Raw genomic sequence first — 19,470 nt, forward strand, 5'->3', positions numbered from 1 at the left:
TTTTATCCACAAGAGTGCAAAGTAATTTCATACAAATTTTAACTTATTGCCTTAAGCTAGCTGATAAAATATACCTATAAATGATGATTTTGAATCATAAATATTGAATAAATCGATGGATTTGATTTAGTTTGATGTTTTTATAGTCAGTAGGTATTTTGTTCGTGTTGGTGTGGTGAAAAATTTTGTGTTTCACTCGGTGGCAGTTTGTTTAACCTTCGTGCCTTGAAACTTTCGCAACGCTCAAGATTCCACTTTTTGAACCACTCGCTACGCTCGCGGTTCAATATTGGAATCTTTCGCTTGCTCGGGTATCAATATTGGCACGTGCGGTTAAACAACTACTTTGCCCCCTTGTAAAACTAATAACTAATCTTTGCGGTAGGTTTTTTGCTATGTGCGTCTTGGGAGGTTAATTGAGCAACTTCTGAATCACCAATTAGTCAGATGGCAAATTAGGTTTTAGCTACGTTTTGTTCAAGTCATATTGCATATGTAATATACCTATAGTTATGCATGTTTTTGCCTTCAGTCCTAATCCCCAACACTAATCCATACTTAATATTATAAATGGGAAAGTGTGTGTGTCTCTTTATTTGTCCGTCTTTCACGGCAAAACGGAGCGACGAATCGACGTGATTTTTTAGGGAGATAGTTGAAGGGATGGAGAGTAACATAAGTAGGCTACTTTTTGTACCTTTCTAACGCGAGCGAAGCGGGAAAAAGCTAGTAATATATATGGGATAACAACCTAGCAAGTGCAAGCAAATCAATTATATTTTTTTTTTTTTCAGTTTATTAGTCATGTCGTACATTTAATCAAAGAGAATGTTTACGAAGTTATATGTCTTTGCCTTGAGTATGAACGCATAGCATTATGGTTAGGTACTTCTAATGTTTCTACGTACAATAAGTACCTATTCTACAATTTGGTCATATACCTACCTAAATTTTTGGTGTACCTACAGGATGTTTAATTAGTTTTGGGATCTCTAGACTCTCTAGGTAAGGTCAGTACGGGTAAGACCGGCATAGTTTATTTGAAATAAAGTTTGAGTGGATAAAACTCTATAATTAATGTAGTCTGGCGTAATGCGCATGGTCCTATGAGATAGCAAATATTATATTTTACAAAGCTTTTATAATATTTTGGTGAAATAAGGTACTTTTAAGTCATAAAAATCACATTTTATAAGACCGTCTAGTGCTTGTTGTCGCGTAATTTCATATGAGACTAGGTTCCAAAATCATGATCATTGTTATTTTACGTAATAACAGGGCAGAATGTGCTAGATAATTAATAAAATAATGTTAAAATATTGAACATATAAGCATTTTTCTATTTATAAGGCAAGACCGGCATAAGTCCCGTAGATGGGGTTCATAACCTTTTCTTTTCAGGTCCAGATATTGCATAATACTGTTTTTCCAACGAACACCTGCGATACAATTTAGTCACGATAATTACAGGCTCATATAAATCCAACTACTTATCTGTTTTTGAAACTTTTTTATTAAGAAAAGGTAATAGGATATTAAGATACGTGAATTGGTTTGGTAACATTTCTTAGCAATGCTTGGTTTTTCTATAGTTACTACCAGAGTTACCACCTACCTGAGCTACCACCCCTGTAAACCTATTGACGACACCCATGACGACTTTTTGTCAAAGTGACAGCCAGCAATGTCAATTAACGGTCGGGTAGCCGTAAAATAGTCGGTCAAAAGTGTCAAAACCGTTTTAAAGGGTACCCATACGGTCCCTGTTGGGTAATGCTGATTATAAAAATAATGACCAACTAGAAACCATACTCTCTTTTGAAATATTTGTCGCCGCATGTTGCACAAATGCACAATCTAAATATACTTAAACAAAAATAATAAAAAACGGTTAGAGCTTACGATAATTCTACCAACTTAAATATGATGATGAATAATGCAGTGTTTGCTTACTTCTGTTCACCTCTTATCATTCTTCACAACCATGTCACATATATTTTATTTTTACTTAATACTTTCGAATGATTTTAGTAACACCATACGAATCATTATCAAAACTGTATTTCGAAGTTAAAATCAAAAACGGTACAACTATCATAAGCCAAAAACGTACATATATATTGATATTGTTTACACTCGACTTACTTCCAATAAAGCCTAAAAAAGGTTGGCAACTCCTTGTTTATCATATGCCGGTCTTGCCTTTCTCTTTTATCCGGACTTTCTGACTAGGCACTATTTCTAAGTTACATATTTCAGAACATAAAACTAAAAATTGAGCGCGTTTTGAGTAGAATAATAGTACTAGTCAGAAATAACGGTTATTAAATGACTGCGTTACATACATGATATACAAATATTCCGACTGCTTCTATTTTATTTTATTTTTTTGCGGAACCATGTTGAACTCGATGTTCGAGTTCGAAACGAGAAACAAGTTTATTGTTAACTAGTGTTCGTCCTAGGGATATGTATTGAAGACCAATGGATTAAGGATGAAAAACTGCTATACCTCCAGAGGTGTGAGAAGCGTAGATATATAAACAAAAAAGTTATAGTCAATAGACGGTCTTTCCGGGTAGACGGTCTTCTCCACACTGACCTTACATTATCTTTATATCTACATCGATTAATATACTAGACCAAGTTTGGTATCGTTTTCTATAAATCAGGAATGCTCAATTATTGTATTATTCCTATCATATTGACGCCATTACAGATTCAAAACATTTAAATAAGTATATAGAAAACAAATGATGTAATTTTAAGAGGTGAGGTTTATATGTTTCATATGTCAGTGTCGCACGGTAATTTTGTTAGTGTCAAAGCCACATTTTTTATTTAGTTAAAAATGTAGGTACGTTCGGTAAATAATGCACCTAAGTACTTTTTATTTAATGTACCTATCAATTTTTTTACAACGCCTTCGTTACTTTTTACAAAAAAAGGATCGCAGAAAAATGCACCAAATGTTTTGCACATTCCATTTATTTGACTAATCCTTATCGGCTTTGTTTTACTTGGAACAATGCTCTGGCGATAACCCAAAGCTTCCATGGAGACTTCGGGACACCCTATAAATAGGCTGGGGGATGAACTTTTAGCAAATAGTTATTAGTGAGATTCTGACGTGAACACTACGTGCTACAAAATTGCTAAGGTGAGTTATTCGAATTTTTAAAGGTTTTTATTTGTTAGCTAGTTGAACATTATTTATAAAAGTTTTTGCGTAGTATGTATTTAAAAACAAAAACATTGATGGTGTAACAATTTGCAATAGCGTAATATGAGTTTATTTCTATCAAATAAATAACAACAGAGCTTAATTGTACGGGCAGTCATTTTTTGCCGTAGAACAGTTTAATCTTGGCTCGTATTTTTGTTTTTATCAAATGCACTGTTTGTATTTCAGATGTTCAAGTTACTACCAATCCTCTGCATAGCGAGCGCTGTGCTCTCAGCAGAAATACCACGGAACAACTTGCAGGAGACAGCCTTTAACCCCGATCCCAGTGCCGAGCCAGTGTCCACACATCCCGTGTCCAAGAAGGCGTCGGAGCCTGAACTGGACCCCCGCCCGATTTACAGAGCTGAAGACAGGAGACTGGGCGTGTGAGGATGCAGCCGGTTAAGCCCACGGGCCCAGTGGTGAAATACGATCATATGTTGGCGGACCAGCCCAATGGAGCAGCATCTGAAGTTAACAGAGTTGTAAGTACCTAAATAATCTTATTTTTGAACGTGAGAGAGAAGAGTGTGATAAGACCTATATTTGATATGATGTCCCCATACAATACAACCAATTTTAAGTACATATATCTCATTATTATAACCGAATAATAGGTATTGTTTTACTTGTTTACGTGAAAGTATCGATTTAAACCCCTGATTTGTCCGTTTTTTTTGTATAAAATAATTGGTTAAACATCTGTTTTTTTTTCAGGACAATCTACAAATACCGAACTACGCTTTTGTGCCAGCGCAACCTGAGGTGGCATATCCAGATATTCCTTACGCTCCAGGATACGGCTACGACAACGGCTACCAATCAAATGCGTAAGTCATTAAAATTTTATTACAACTTTAGTAAGAAGAGAACCAGTGCCCATATTGCCAACACATAGAGCACTTAAAATGTTTATTGTACTAGCCGCATCTTATTTTAAAACAAACATTCTAATTCTGTGTCTGTCTCCCTTCATCTCTAAACTAGCTATGTCGTCTTTCAAGTTAAATTAATCCTTAAAAATATGAGATCAGTAGTTTTAATAGTGTTTATTATAATATTTTTCGTATTAATACAATATTATTTTGTGTCCAGGTACGATCTGTATGGAAACAGCGTCGGAAATTATTACGAACCCGACACATCTTCGTTCAGCTTGTTATGGAGCCAAGTCCCAGACTCGAGGGTAATGATTAATTTATTCAATATTGTATTATGAAAACACATGATTTTTTTTTAAATTAAAATTAAAGACATCACAAGGGTTACCATGAACTACTAAAGCCGTTATGTTTCGGTGGAGAGAAAGGGCAGAGACATATAACTGATATAGCGCTGTCCCTTTTTCTCAACCTAAACCGAACGGCTTTAGTTCTTCTTGGTAACCCCCCAGGACCAAAATTTTAAATTACTTAATTTTTCAGACACTCGTGAACTACGCAGGGCGAGCTATCTCCTGGCTCTTCGGCAGCATTTTCGTGCTTCTCCTCGGCTCCTTCATGACCATCGGCGTATGTTCCTACACTAATTTGTGCACCATCGCCTTCCACGGAGTAGGGCCCATCCACGAAGAGATGCGCTCTCTCATCACACCCGAGCGTTTGGAGAACATCAGTACCGCAGCCACCTTAGTCAAGTCCGCCATTGACAAATACCAGAAGATTCAAAACGTTGACGCCGTGAGGCGAAGACGCGCTAATACTCATAATTGAATGTTTTTAAGGGATTTATTCATTGTATTGTAATTAGAAGATTTTATTTTAATGATAATAAAAGTTCCTATCTTATCTGTGTGTTTTAAGTTTCTTGAACCCAACTCAGACTTAAAATTCAGTTCCCACCTTTACTTAATACCTTGGCAGTAAATCCTCTGCCGTAGTGTCTCAGATTTAATGTAGGTAAATACTTACCTAACCAAGATTTTGAATGATGAAAAAAATAATAAAAACACTGACATTTCTATTTAACTATTTAGCAGAATGTGCGTACCTAGTAGGAGATACATTATAGGAATTATGTATCCTCATTTGTTATTTATTTTTGATAAGAAATAAACTATTATGACGCGATAAATTGGTTGTCTGGTTATGTATGTACTTATTAAATGTATTAAATCTATTAAATCTATGTTTGCCTAGATTAACCTATGTTAGACCACTTACTAGTGGCACTTACAAACATACGTGGCTTTCCACCACAGAACGATTCCTACACCCTATCTCTCGTAAATAAAATACTTATGCTTTTTTGCAATAGGCCCTTCCATCAGAAATTTTGATAAAGCTGTGCTTGACACGAATCGTGTGGAGTCAAGAACCCTTTAGGCATCTGCTTAATAGTTACTTATTCAAGTGTTACCTGAAATTAGTAGGTACCTAGACTCGTGGTATAGTACCTACATCGGGGAGTAGATTTTATCTAGCATCAGTGATTGTAAACTACTTATTGTTAATAGTTGAGTTAGTTAATACAGTTTAATATTTTTTTTTGTCAGTGGTTATTTGAAATAAAAATAATAATTCAATATGGGTATGATATGTGTGATTTCATTTCTTTATACATAGGTATCTATATCACTGCGAATTCTAAACAGACAGGTATTAGATAAAACCATTGTTTTGTTTCTTAGTGTTTATTTTAAATAAATACTTAAGTACTTATAATAAATTATTACAACTAACACCTAAATTAATTTTAGTCCTGCATCGCTCTATACTTCTGGTAAGCCTCCTTGACGTAGTGTTCAACGTCATCCAGGTAGGGAATGTTGAGAGACCTGATTTCTCTGGCGAAAGGTTTTTCAATGACGAGGGTGCAGTAGGGGGTGAATGCACAGAACCCGATTACAAGCGCCATCCCCAGAATAATCAACGGGGCCTTAGCCAAGGTCCATTTAGCTACAGACAGGGCCTTGGAAGCTACGCACGACAGGGCAGTCTGCAAAATAAAAATTACTGTTATTTAACATAAAAGAATAGGCATATTCGGTCTAGTAATTACTGGTAGTAAAAGTTGTAACAAATTCTAAAGATAACGAATTATGAATGAATGGAACAACAGGTAATGTTTTATGAATGGATTACAATACTCACAATTGGGTTTGGGATATAATCCCAGATGGACAAATCTGTGCCGATATCGTATTCTGCTACGGTACTGGCAGGTACAACTTGCAATCTGAAATACAATGGACTTTATTATGGCACCTGGTTTAGTTAAGTATTTGTTTTTGAGAATTTGTTAATAGGCTTATTTATGAGAGCAGTCACTGCTGTCGAATAAAATTAAGACTGGTGGGAAACGGGTCAAGACCGGGACACGTGGAAAGGGTAGAGGGAGGCCTTTGCCTGTGTATGCCAGTGGCACACTTGGATGCTGATACGCAATAATGTGTTATCCCACATGATTTTTTTATGCTCATATAAATAAATAAAGTAACTTACTCATAAGCGCCGGTTGAAGGTAGTTCTGCAATAGGTCTGATTCCCCTGTAGGCAGAGTAGGCTCGGTGTTCCAATGGGTACAGGTGGGTAGGATACGCCTGGTAGGTCTGGGCTGCGGCCAGACCAGCAAAGCATGCCAATGCAACCAAAAGTAATTGATGTGCCATCTGAAATTACAAACACGTATATTAGAATTGCCTACCAAACGAACTAGGTAAATATACTTGAATACAAAATATGAGTAATCAACTTACTTTGAAGAGATATTTATTATAAAATGGTCAGTGATGAATATCTGTGAGGTCGTCAAGGAAATGATGCCCTAACTTTGATTGTTGTGGATTATATATTAAATTTGCGCAATGGCAATTAGGAAATGTGGTATTTATTTAATTAGGTGAAAAGAGAGCTTAATGAGTTTACTATGCACATTTTACCTATACCTAATTACAGTGATTATGGGTCACATTCGTAATTATTCAAAAGAAAGTTATACCTACCTAGTTTATAATAATTATTGACTATTACATATTTTAAACAGTAAGAACCCTTGCCTTCAGAAATTGAAATCTAATTTCATTCAACTTACTTAATTAAATTCGCCAAGATAATTTTTAACTAAAATATTGATTATTTGTCAAATATAAATATGTAATAGACGATGTAAAATTCTAATAATAATAAGTACATAACTATTAAGGTATGATACCTATGTATAAAGGGTGATTCACGTCTGGGTATGAGAAAATCAAAATCTAGTAAGCAGAATCAGCACTCCCTTTATGTTATTACACGGTTACACTATTATTTTCATAATAATTGTATAAGAAACTAAGACTATCTAATGTCTATAATTTTTAAGAAAAAAAAAACCGCCGCCTTTGGGGTTCTGGTGAAAGCTACTTGCGAATGTTGGATTATGTAGAAATGTGTTAGTATTTTTTTAAACTGCTTTTAATGCTTTAATTATTTGATGGCAACAATAATCAATATAAGTAAGTATACCGTTAAGGTTTGAGGAGTTTCCTCAATTCCTCATGAATCTGATTATAAGAAATCGAAGCTTGACAAAATTTGACTTGAAAAGTCAATATGCTTAACAAATATATAACTAAATAAATGTTACTGTTCTGAACTTAAATGCATGCTGTTCTTATAAAAATACCAAAGTCACTATAAGTGTGCCGTTCAGATTTGAGGAGTTCGATTCTGACCATCATCTGCAGTTCCACTGCACCAAATATCACTATCTGAACGGCACGGTTATAGTGACTTTGGTATTTTTATAAGAACAGCATGCCCTTACGTCCAGAACAGTGACATTTGGTGCAGTGGAACTCCTGATGATGGTCAGAACGGAACTCCTCAAATCTGAACGGCACGCTTATAGTGACTTTGGTATTTTTATAAGAACAGCATGCACTTACGTCCAGAACAGTGACATTTGGTGCAGTGGAAGTGCTGATGATGGTCAGAACCGAACTCCTCAAATCTGAACGGCACACTTATAGTGACTTTGGTATTTTTATTAGAACAGCATGCATTTAAGTTCAGAACAGTAACATTTATTTAGTTATGTTTGTTAAGCATATTGAGTTATCAAGTCAAATTTTGTCAAGCTTCGATTTCTTATAATCTGATTCATGAGGAATTGACGAAACTCCTCAAACCTTAACGGTATACGTATATTGATTTTTGTTGCCATCGAATAATTAAAGCATTAAAAGCAGTTACAAAAAATACCTACACATTTCTACATAATCCAACATTCGCAAGTAGCTTTCACCAGAACCCCAAAGGCGGCGGTTTTTTTTTCTTAAAAATTATGTAGTCATTCTTATGTATGTTATTGTTATTCTTAAGTATGTGACAATATTTTTTATAAAAGCGACCTGTCATCATTGATTATTAGCTACATCAGAAAAATAAAAGTTTACCTATAAATGTAAGAAAGCATCAACTTAACTGAAAAAATGTATCAACCTTAAGTTTTCAGCTTTTACCTTAAACAAATAGGTATAAACCTAATACCTACAATAAAAATGCGTAGGTACACTCTGCAGAGGACTTTTCTTGTATTTTGAGTGTAGAGTAAAATTTTAAAAGTAAAATGACAATTCATTTTTCATAGAACTGTAAAAAGTTAGGTACCTTATTAGTTAAATTAATAAAAAGTTTGTCCATGTTGACTTTACCACGATAATTCTACATTGTAAATATTGTAATGATCTAAGGCAACCATGACCTTTATCAACTGTCCAATATAAGACAAAGTTAATAGATTGAGAATAAAATAAGTTATCAATTGATATAACATACCACCGGTTTTTATCGATTACCGTAATAAACTATTGTCTTAATTGTTTTATTATCATCTCTTTATCTGTAATTTATTCCTTATTACTCATAAATACTGCATGAGGATATATATTCCTTGTACCGGATCTCGTACCTACTATCTTATTTCGCTTCTGACAAATAATAAGACATAACACGGGAATCACAAGATTGTGATAGTAATACCTTTTTCATTTATCATGCTCCCATATTTGTCGTTGTTGTGCTAAAACGTGTCCAGAAAATTATACATTTTTACACTGAAACATTTTTCAAGTATGTTGTTATTTTTTCAAACGGTTACAATAGTTTTAACATTGGTTTCAACCCTTAACCTGCCTTTGCATATCACATATATTTTTACACCCTCTTTTTGTATTTTTTATAGGTACACAAGTTTTTCTCTATTGGGTGTAACCGAGGCGTTTCGTCAGTTTCCATTACGTTTCATTTTCCAAAGGATATTTTTGCCTAAATTGTAGATTAAAACTATTAAAAGGGCCTCAAGGTCAACTTTAAGTTTATACTCACTATGTCTATTGAATATGTGTGTATTTTACTCGTACATATTCATAAACCAATAACAGACATAAGGTACAGCAGTGCAAATCTCGACTGAGGGGCAAATGTAACTGGTCAATTTTTTCCATGTTTTACAATGTTAGTATTATTAAAAAGACTGTCCACCGGTTATATATATGGTAGGCGTGTTCAGTGGATACATGTAGAACTCAACATCATAGTGTGATATTGGAAAAAATGGATCAGTTATAATTGCCCGCCAGTCGAGATTTGCCCCACTGTACCTTAATTAAAATCAACGTAGAATTAGGTAAGGTCAGGTGGGGTAAGGGAAACATACTTCATTTTTTATATTTTACATCGAGCTCTAATCACTTTATTTAATGTCGTATATTCATCTTGACCAACTCAAAGTATGCTTCTTTAAGTCTGCTTTCTAGGGCGAAATTAATTTTTAAACTAGCTTTATTGCATGTAGCTGAAAATTTATAAAATGTTTAGGCTGTTCCTGCCGTTTCCCTTTCCCGGGTTTTGGGGTAAGGGAAACACTTCGCTAAAATCTCAAAGTATTGGTGCTAGTGTGGATTATACCGGCAATGTAAATTAAAAAAAACACCATCAATCAAATGGAGACTTTGGTTCTTTGACATATAGTTTAAAATAGAAAATATTTACATAAATCGAAATTCGGGGTAAGGGGAACATATGGGCTTGAGACAGGGGTGGTTAACTAAAAATTATAATTTTTTTAAATATTTTTTTACAAGTTTTTTTCGAAAATTCAAATTTCAGTATTGCAAATTTAAAAATGGCTAAGGTGACGAACCCAATCATGGACAGTTTAAGAAAAAAATTCGCCAGTTTTTGATATTTCACTGATAAATGTAAAAATTCTACCGCCAAGCGTGTTAAATCTTGAATGTCCTATCCTTCTTCTACATTTCAAGCGTATTGCAGAATAGATACTCCTATTGATTTCTTCATAGTTAACAAATTAAAACTAGGTGTTTTTTCTCCAATTATGGACGGCAGTTCTCCAGTAATGGATCCCCCATTATGGACAGTGAAATAAGTTTAAAATTTTACTTTTAAAGCCAACTGATACGCAATGAGTCAATTTTATACACCATAAATACAATTAGTTTGGGTTATTTTAACATAGGATTGTTTCTTGTAAATTTTGGTTTTGTAAATTGTTCCTTGTCCATCATAGGAGGTAGGCAGTTTTTCGGGTCCAGTAATGGGCAAATAACATCATTTCTTTATATCTTTGGAGCAACAAACTAGTATGTTTTATACCTTATCTCATGCTTAATGCAGTAAGTAAAACGCATTCAAGATTACACCGTGCGTTATTTTTTTATTATTTTATACATGAACTCATCTCTCTTAGCAACATTACTAAGAATTCGTCTTGATATTTTTTTCAGTAAACTGGTGAATTTTATCTTGTCTCCAAATCCTTCAGAAATAACCGAATTAATTGAAACTTCAAAATTAAACAGCTCTACAACTCTAGTTTATGGTACATAGCCGTCAGTTTTTAGAAACGTATTTTAGATACTTATTTTTAAGGATTTGTGTTTTTTTGTCCATAATGGCATCACCGTCCATTATGGGGTATTTTACCTTATTAATTATTAGTAATTATTCGTATTTAAAATACTGAAGCTTGGATCAATACAAAATGTCTGTACTTATAGAATATGTGTCTCAGAAAATGTTTATGACCCCTGTAATCTGGAAAAGGAAACATATGTTCCGCTTACCCCGGCTATGGTAGTTCCCGTTACCCCGGTATGACATTTGTAGGTTGTGTTATGAATCACGTTGAATTTTCATATTTACAGCATAGTTTTCTCAAATTCAAATACCAGACATGAACATTAAACATATAAAGGAATATTTACTGATATCAAAAGTCTTCGGACATGACTTTTTGCTACCCAAATTACTACACAAATAATACTCCTCCAACTCGTGGTCTTGTAGCACGACAACTGATTTTTTGTTTTTGTCAAGGACGCACTCTCCTTAGAGCTAGCGCTATTTTTGTTTTTGTTTTGGAACTAAATTCTAGGTAGTACCTTACCGACCACCAAATGACCCAGCTACAGTCTATGAATTCAGAGTTACCAATCAGTGTTTCCCTTCCCCCATAGTCCCCCTTACCCCACCTGACCTTAAACCTTACCTAAAATCATATTACTTATTAAGTATTAAAACCATTTTAGAAAAACCCTTTAAAGGAAGTAAAAAAACTGGAACACTAATCACGATCCATGATATGACTCACTCAATATACCGATTATTAACGAAGTGCAAAATCTCAATTTGTTAATTACTCAAGTACGAAATGTATTTAAACTGGATTGGGATTTAGACGCAACCACTTGATCTTTGAGTGTTGAACAACACTGTCTTATTTGAATTACCTTTTGCAAAACAAAAGTAAAAATGCTTAACTTTGCAGTAGTAGTTTTTGCTATTTTGGCAGTTTCAGCAGCAGTAAATTTCGATTATTTGGACAACGGAATTGAATACGACCTTCTTAGACCGAATGTAAGTTCCATATCATTTTTTGTGCAAATTAAATTAAGCGCATATTTAAGGCTTTCCAGATGAATTCTTCATTAATTTGTATGTTGGAATTTGTCGCATATTTGTTATTTTCTTTATTATATTTGCAGATGATCTCGGCAGTACCATTTCCGTATAATGAAGGTTATATGACGAGGGGTGTAGGCAACAGGGTAGCAAACCTCGAGCCGAGCCCAACGTACGCTGCAGTAATTGAACCTGAGGAGCCAAAATCTGTAATCGTTGCCACAAAATTGGGTGTCGTGGCTACTGCTTTTTCGGTAAGTTTTATCATTTTAAAATTGCTATCTTGTTCTTTGTACATGATAATTGAGATTTAAGTATTCAAATGTAAAGTGAAGTCGATTAAAGATACTTTAATAAATATATTTTTACTATGAAGTCAGTACCTTTTGCTGCTACTTGTGGCACTTACATAACTACATCAAGTAGTTATATATCTATAAAGCCGTTAGATTAGAAATTAAAAAGAGCTGTAATGATTTGTAATTGTTTTTTCCAGTTTGCTGTATCTTGCATAAAGAAAGCAATATTCTTCGGGTTCAAAAACTTGACCGGTCTCATTTTGGGATCCATCGTAGCCCTTGGCATCTGCAAGCTCACTCCACTCTGCGACAAGGGACATACGCTCCTTGAGTTCCAGAGGGAAATCCGTTCGCTTGCCACTCCTCAGAGGATCGCGAGAGCAACAGAAATCGTGGAAGATGCGTTCAGAAAGTATAGTGCTATGCAGTGAAAATAATGAAATAGGACTGAAATAGGATAATTTATAATAATATTTAACATAAATAAATTATTAACACAATTTTTTGTTTCGCTTTTAATAGCCTCTTCCTTAAATCTGATTTCCATTGTCAAACATCATGACAATGTTACAAAAGAAACCATGGTCTACACCCAATAATTGACAATCATATTGAAGCTAGTAGCATCGATAGTAACTATTTACTGATAATAACTACTCATCGCCTAGCAAACTAATCCCAAGATTTGGCGTAGGGACTAGTTTTTACGAAGGCTTCTACCATGTGACGACCTTGGGATTAGTCTGGTTTCCTCGCGATGCTTTCCTTCTACGAAAAATAAACTAGTAGTACAAATTAGGTTCGCACTATACACGGTGCTCGTGAGCATTGCGAGAGATTCTAACAGCATATTCTTGATCCTATTTTAAGACTAAAGACTAATGTCATTGTAGTGTAGGTATACTTTTCTGGATTACGCCTAGTTTCAGAGTTTTACCAATTGAAAAAAATCTTATTGTTACTCAGTACAAAAGGCTTTTTTAAAGACGTTGATGCCATTATGGAAAATAGCTTATCCTCATTGAAAGATGTCAAAAAAAACGTCATATAACTCATTTTAAGTGCCAGTTTTATGAATAAAATTTACTTTTTAACCGCCTTCCAAATCTCAAAGGAAGGGGTTATCAAGTCGTCTGTATGTTTTTTTTTTTTTTTTTTTTTTTTTTTTTTTTAATGTTTGTTCCTCGATATCTCCGTCGTTACTAGACCGATTTTGAAAATTTTTTTTTGATTGATTGTATATGCATACAGATTGGTCCCATTTTTCTCAGAACCCAGTTCTGATGATGGGATCCTGGAGAAATCGAGGGAACTCCTCAAATATGAAAGGCATACATATGGTGATTTTTGTGTTTTTAAAGGAACAGCGTGCATTTACGTACGGAACAGTGACATTTGGTGCAGTGGAACTCCTGATGATGGTCAGAATGGAACTCCTCAAATCTGAACGGCACACTTATAGTGACTTTGGTATTTTTATAAGAACAGCATGCACTTACGTCCAGAACAGTGACATTTGGTGCAGTGGAACTGCTTTGATGAAGAGTGAGCAGTGACATTTGGTGCCCTGGTTAGAGTTCCGTTCTGATAATCATTCTCATCTGTAAGTACTTCAGAATCATCCAGATTTCAAAATTGGTTCAGAAATGACGGAGATATCGAATAACAAACATTAAAAAATATACAGACGAATTGATAACATAATCCAACATTTGAAAGTATTTATCACCAAAACCCCAAAGGAAGGCGGTTTTTTTTTTCTTAAAAATTATTTTTCTTTCTTTTAGCCTCAGAAATGCGTGGTTTTTAAGGGCATTTCTCAGAGTGTTTCAACTTTTTTGATTTCGGTGGCAGCATTATTACCCGAACCCCGTAAGCGTAGCATGAGTTTTCTTTGTTTCTGGTAGAAATCCGCGACTTCTATTTAAATTGACCGAATTTCATGTGACTCTTACAGGATTCACGTAAAAATGTTGCCACCGAAATCAAAAAAATTTAAACGCTCTGAGAAATGCCCTTAAATGCTCACCAGCACCGTGTATAATGAATAACAACTATAAGTTACAGTAAGACGACTTTTTATTTGGCAATAACTCTGAAACTAATGTAAGCGGATTTCAGGAAACTTCATATGAAATAAATCTAAGTATAAATAAAGCACTGTTATAATCTCTCGGTTTCCATATACATATTATTACTTATAATAATTATTAATAAGGATATCAAAGGTGAATGTCAAAGATAGCGCCTTTAATGTAGGGTCGGTTGTCCCACGTTATAACGAGCGGACACAATGGAACTTCGATATCTCAAAACATCAATATCAAGCAAGGGCAAGGAAGAGACCGTCAGACATCTAATGTATGAATGTCACGCCCTCGCCAGACAAAGAATGAAGAACTTTGGAGCAGGCTACCTGGTACCAAAGTACTTCAGAGAGCTACCCATAAGCCTCATCATCCGATACGTGGAGATGGTCGAGAAGCTCCTGAATAGCTGAAGGATCTTAGGATCGTAAAGGGGGTAATTGCACAAAAGATCCCGATGGGTCGAAGTTTATCCAGAAGGGCCCCCGCAGATTTAAGATAAGATAAGATAAGGCCAAGGCCAGGGAAACCCCTCGGGGCCCTCGGCTCCCCAAAACACGAGCCTGCCTCGGAGGAGTAAGTTTCTGCAATCATATAGTTCGTCATATTTAATCACTGTTTCGTAATTTTTATCAAAACAGAATAGAAAGAATACAAATTTCGTATTTTTAAATTTTTCGTGGTATTCTATTTGCATTAAAGTTTATTTAGAGCTAAATTTCATTCACTCCTTTATTCAGTTTAAAAAAATAGTTTAGCAAAACACCGTGTTGTCTCACGATTTTATTTAATCACATGGCGATATATACAAATAAATAATAAAAATTGTAGAGCATCCTTACACGGACCTGTAAGCTCAAGAAGGTGTGTGTTATAAAACACCTATGACTCAGAGGCAAGTAGTATTCTCATCATACAAATAAATGCCCTTATGGGGATAACCAGGACCATCGGCTTAGCGGGCAGGCTTACGACACCTTACGATCAACTATGCCTGGTCGGGGTCCGAAATTAATTTAATTGCTGATAACAAAATTAATTTTAAACGTACCTAATGTAAAATACCCTATAATGGACGCTGATGCCATTATGGACAATAAACACAAATTCTTAAAAATAAGTATCTCTAATTAGTTTCTAAAAACTGACGGCAATGCACCATAAACTAGAGTCATAGAGCTGCTTAATTTTGAAGTTTCATTTTATTCGGTAAGATAAAAGTCATCAGTTTACTGAAAAAAATACCAAGTCGAATTCTTAGTAATGTTGCTAAGAGAGTTGAGTTAATGTATAAAATAATAATACTCGGTGTAAACTTGAATGAGTTTTACTTACTGCATTAAGCATGAAATAAGGTATAAAACATACTAATTTGTTGATCCAAAGATATAAGAAATAGTGTTATTTTGCGAGCGTCCATAACTGGAATCCGAAAAGTGCGTACCTCCTATGATGGACAAGGAACAATTTGCAAAACCTAAATTTACAAGAAACAATCCTATGTTAAAATTACCAAAACTATTTTTATTTGGGGTATATAAAATTGACTCATTGAGTATCAGTTAGCTTTAAAAGCAAAATTTTTAACTTATTTCACTGTCCATAATGGGGGATCCATTACTGGAGAACTGCCGTCCATGAAATATCAAATGAAATATCAAAAATAGGCAAAATTTTATCTTAAACTGTCCATGATAGGGTCCGTTACCTTACCTATTTATTTACACAAAGAAATATATCACTACTAACACGATGTGTAAATGATTGGTAGGTGCCTAAGTATTAATTTTGGCTCATAAGTGATCACATTCGAATGTGTAGAATTATCCCAGCTTACATTGCAACTACCTATTTTATTTAAGGTTATCTAGAAGAAAACGTTCTAAAGTGATAAGACCGCCTGTTGTCTGCATCTACCTACATTACTTATATAACGAGGGTTTACTGGTGAAACCCGATAAATCGAGATAATTTGTCTTTGAAATAACAACATTGGAAATTACACATAGTTCGAATTTTAAAAACCGGCCAAGAGCGTGTCGGGCCACGCTCAGTGTAGGGTTCCGTAGTTTTCCGTATTTTTCTCAAAAACTACTGAACCTATCAAGTTCAAAACAATTTTCCTAGAAAGCCTTTATAAAGTTCTCCTTTTGTGATTTTTTTTATATTTTTTAAACTTATGGTTCAAAAGTTAGAGGGGGGGGGGGGGACGCACTTTCCTTTAGGAGCGATTATTTCCGAAAATATTAATATTATCAAAAAACAATCTTAGTAAACCCTTATTAATTTTTAAATACCTATCCAACAATATATCACACGTTGGGGTTGGAATGAAAAAAAATCAGTCCCCACTTTACATGTAGGGGGGGTACCCTAATAAAACATTTTTTTCCATTTTTTATTTTTGTACTTTGTTGGCGTGATTGATATACATATTGGTACCAAATTTCAGCTTTCTAGTGCTAACGGTTACTGAGATTATCCGCGAACGGACGGACGGACGGACAGACAGACATGGCGAAACTATAAGGGTTCCTAGTCAACTACGGAACCCTAAAAACCTGTTTGCTCAACTTATCGGGTTTCACCAGTAAACCCTCGATATAACCGGTGGACACTCTATTTAATAATGCAAACATACAAACATTGCAAAACATGGAAAAAATGGACTAGTTACATTTGCCCCCCAGTCGAGATTTGTCCTGCTGTACCTTAATAGTAAATACAATATTACTTACCGCATTTTCCAGCCTTGTATCTAATATTAATCACAGCAATAACCTAATTATATTGGCATCACAACTAATATCAATTAGGCAGTGCAAAACCCACCTGTTAAATTTAAAGGAAGCAGTTAAAGAAAGTTGTAATTAAACTAATACGTCATAAGTAATCACCTGCTCATTTTGCTCACTCAATTACTCATAGGGAACACCCCTAATTAAAAAAAGTTAATGACTTATTTTAACTTTAAATACTAATGCAGCAAGCAACATGTCATCAGTCATTGAAACGGTCTGGGACCTGTAACTAGTTCTATTGATTTATTGATCAGTTTCATCCGAAATCAAGGTAAATATAATATTATAAATATGAAATATCTAGTTAGTTATTTGAATACACATATGGACATTATTCGAATCATTGTTCATATACTAGGCATACATTACTCGTAAGATATGGGTATGAAATTTTTGAAATAAATATGTAACTTATATATGTAATAGTTAGAATATTTAATAAATAGTGTTTTTCTCTTTCTAGATGCTTTACAAGATTGTAGCCGTCAGCATTTTCTTAGGGCTCGTATGTGCCGACCCTCTGCCAGAGATTTCTTCCCCTTCATCTAAGGTACCTAACTGGTCAAATGCTATTTACCAATTTTAGAAAAAATATAAATGAAACTTAAACATGAATTAATTCAACTAATCTAATTTATTAATATTTAAACTTTCAACTAATTTTTTACTTTTTTTTGGGTTTCGTTTTTATGTTTACCTGTTTTAACATAAATATAATGTTTTCAGGAAATGAGTCTCTTATCGACTTTAATTCATGGCGAATCACAAGACCAGTCTTCAGAATTAGCAAGAATTGAACCTACCCTCATATCGGATCTCATCAATGCAGTTATAGGCTATAAATCTGTAAGTTTCATGATATTTTTGAAGTAATAAACAGTACTTTTTAAAATATGTACTTACCAAAAACTGATTTTTAACCAATTCAGTGCTAATCACGACAGTTTGTCGTTTTGCCTCTACGACCCATTTTCGCTACATACCGGGAAATCCATTATATCGGCTACTACGTGCGCTACGACCGTAGCTCAGCGGTCAAATATGTATTCTCATTTTTTTGCAGTCTGCTCTTCTGATCGCCGTGGACGTCATCGAGTGGCTGGTATCAAAATCGGTCATAATCGTTATTGGGGCCATCCTGACCGTCGGGTTCTGCAAGCTGACCGACAAGTGCAACTGGGACTGGGAGCAGTATGTGCCGCTAGAACAGTTCCGTAGTTTGGCCACGCCAGAGCGCCTGGCGAGGGCCGAGAAGTTCTTTGTTACTGCTGTCGAGAAATATGCGGAGAAGAAATCTCATCGTTCTCTAAATACGTTGTAGTTGTATAAAAATGTATATATTTCTAATATTTATTAAAAAACACAAAGATGTACCTAATATGTTTATTCTTAAATACCTCCATCATTATCGGTTGACCAAATCGATTATAATAATTTTCGGAGCTACCCTGACCGTCGAGTTCTGCAAGCTGACCGACAAGTGCAATTGGGACTGGGAGCAGTAGGTATGTGCCGCTAGAGCAGTTCCGCAGTCTGGCCACGCCCGAGCGTCTGGCGAGGGCCGAGAAGTTCTTTGTCTCTGCTGTCGAGAAACATGCGGAGAAAAAAAATCGCATCGTTCTCTAAATACGTTGTAGTTATATAAAGATGTATATTAGTCTAATATTTATTAAAAAAACACAAAGAAGTGCCTAATATGTTTCTTTAAATTCCTCCATCATTATCGTTTGGCCAAATCAGTACTTATAATAATCGTTTTTGGAGCCATCCTGACCGTCGGGTTCTGCAAGCTGACCGACAAATGCAACTGGGACTGGGAGCAGTATGTGCCGCTAGAACTGTTCCGTAGTTTGGCCTCGCCAGAGCGCCTAGCGAGGACCGAGAAGTCCTTTGTCACTGCTGTCGAGAAGTATGCGGAGAAAAAAATAATATTTTTATTATTTTTGTAGTTAAATAGTTTGTAGTATTCTATTTTTTTTTCTTGCCGCAATAATGCGGAGAACAATTGTGATTGAACTAAGAACGCATTGCGCGTTTTGTGAGCTCAAAAAATACTCGTGGCGACTTTTTACAATTTTCGGCATCGCCTCAACAATTTACGCACGCCACTCGCCTTTTTTTACCTCTCTAAAACCACGACGGTTGCAT

At 35.0% G+C, this 19,470-nt stretch overlaps 4 protein-coding genes across 4 annotated transcripts; 3 read left to right on the forward strand and 1 right to left on the reverse strand.

The window, feature by feature from the left end:
- Positions 1-3,597: 3,597 nt before the first annotated feature.
- Positions 3,598-4,938, forward strand: LOC125238422. Its single transcript, XM_048145754.1, has 4 exons — positions 3,598-3,711; positions 3,944-4,056; positions 4,322-4,412; positions 4,651-4,938. Exons 1-4 carry the CDS (start codon positions 3,619-3,621, stop codon positions 4,936-4,938), a joined length of 585 nt encoding a protein of 194 aa, XP_048001711.1. The 5' UTR covers positions 3,598-3,618.
- A 982-nt stretch (positions 4,939-5,920) lies between these two features.
- Positions 5,921-7,101, reverse strand: LOC125238429. The gene is made up of 4 exons (XM_048145769.1): positions 7,093-7,101; positions 6,670-6,836; positions 6,319-6,403; positions 5,921-6,163 (listed from the first exon to the last, which is right to left on the reverse strand). Exons 1-4 carry the CDS (start codon positions 7,099-7,101, stop codon positions 5,921-5,923), a joined length of 504 nt encoding a protein of 167 aa, XP_048001726.1.
- Positions 7,102-11,948: 4,847 nt separating this feature from the next.
- LOC125234786 lies at positions 11,949-12,874 on the forward strand. Its single transcript, XM_048141186.1, has 3 exons — positions 11,949-12,090; positions 12,219-12,389; positions 12,632-12,874. Exons 1-3 carry the CDS (start codon positions 11,986-11,988, stop codon positions 12,863-12,865), a joined length of 510 nt encoding a protein of 169 aa, XP_047997143.1. The 5' UTR covers positions 11,949-11,985; the 3' UTR covers positions 12,866-12,874.
- Positions 12,875-17,301: 4,427 nt separating this feature from the next.
- LOC125238434 lies at positions 17,302-18,643 on the forward strand. The gene is made up of 4 exons (XM_048145783.1): positions 17,302-17,593; positions 17,786-17,872; positions 18,049-18,168; positions 18,386-18,643. The coding sequence occupies exons 2-4, from the start codon at positions 17,786-17,788 to the stop codon at positions 18,641-18,643; spliced, it is 465 nt and encodes a 154-aa protein (XP_048001740.1). The 5' UTR covers positions 17,302-17,593.
- Positions 18,644-19,470: the final 827 nt, after the last annotated feature.

The sequence above is a fragment of the Leguminivora glycinivorella genome, chromosome 2, assembly GCF_023078275.1.
Source record: "Leguminivora glycinivorella isolate SPB_JAAS2020 chromosome 2, LegGlyc_1.1, whole genome shotgun sequence".
NCBI lineage: Eukaryota > Metazoa > Arthropoda > Insecta > Lepidoptera > Tortricidae > Leguminivora > Leguminivora glycinivorella.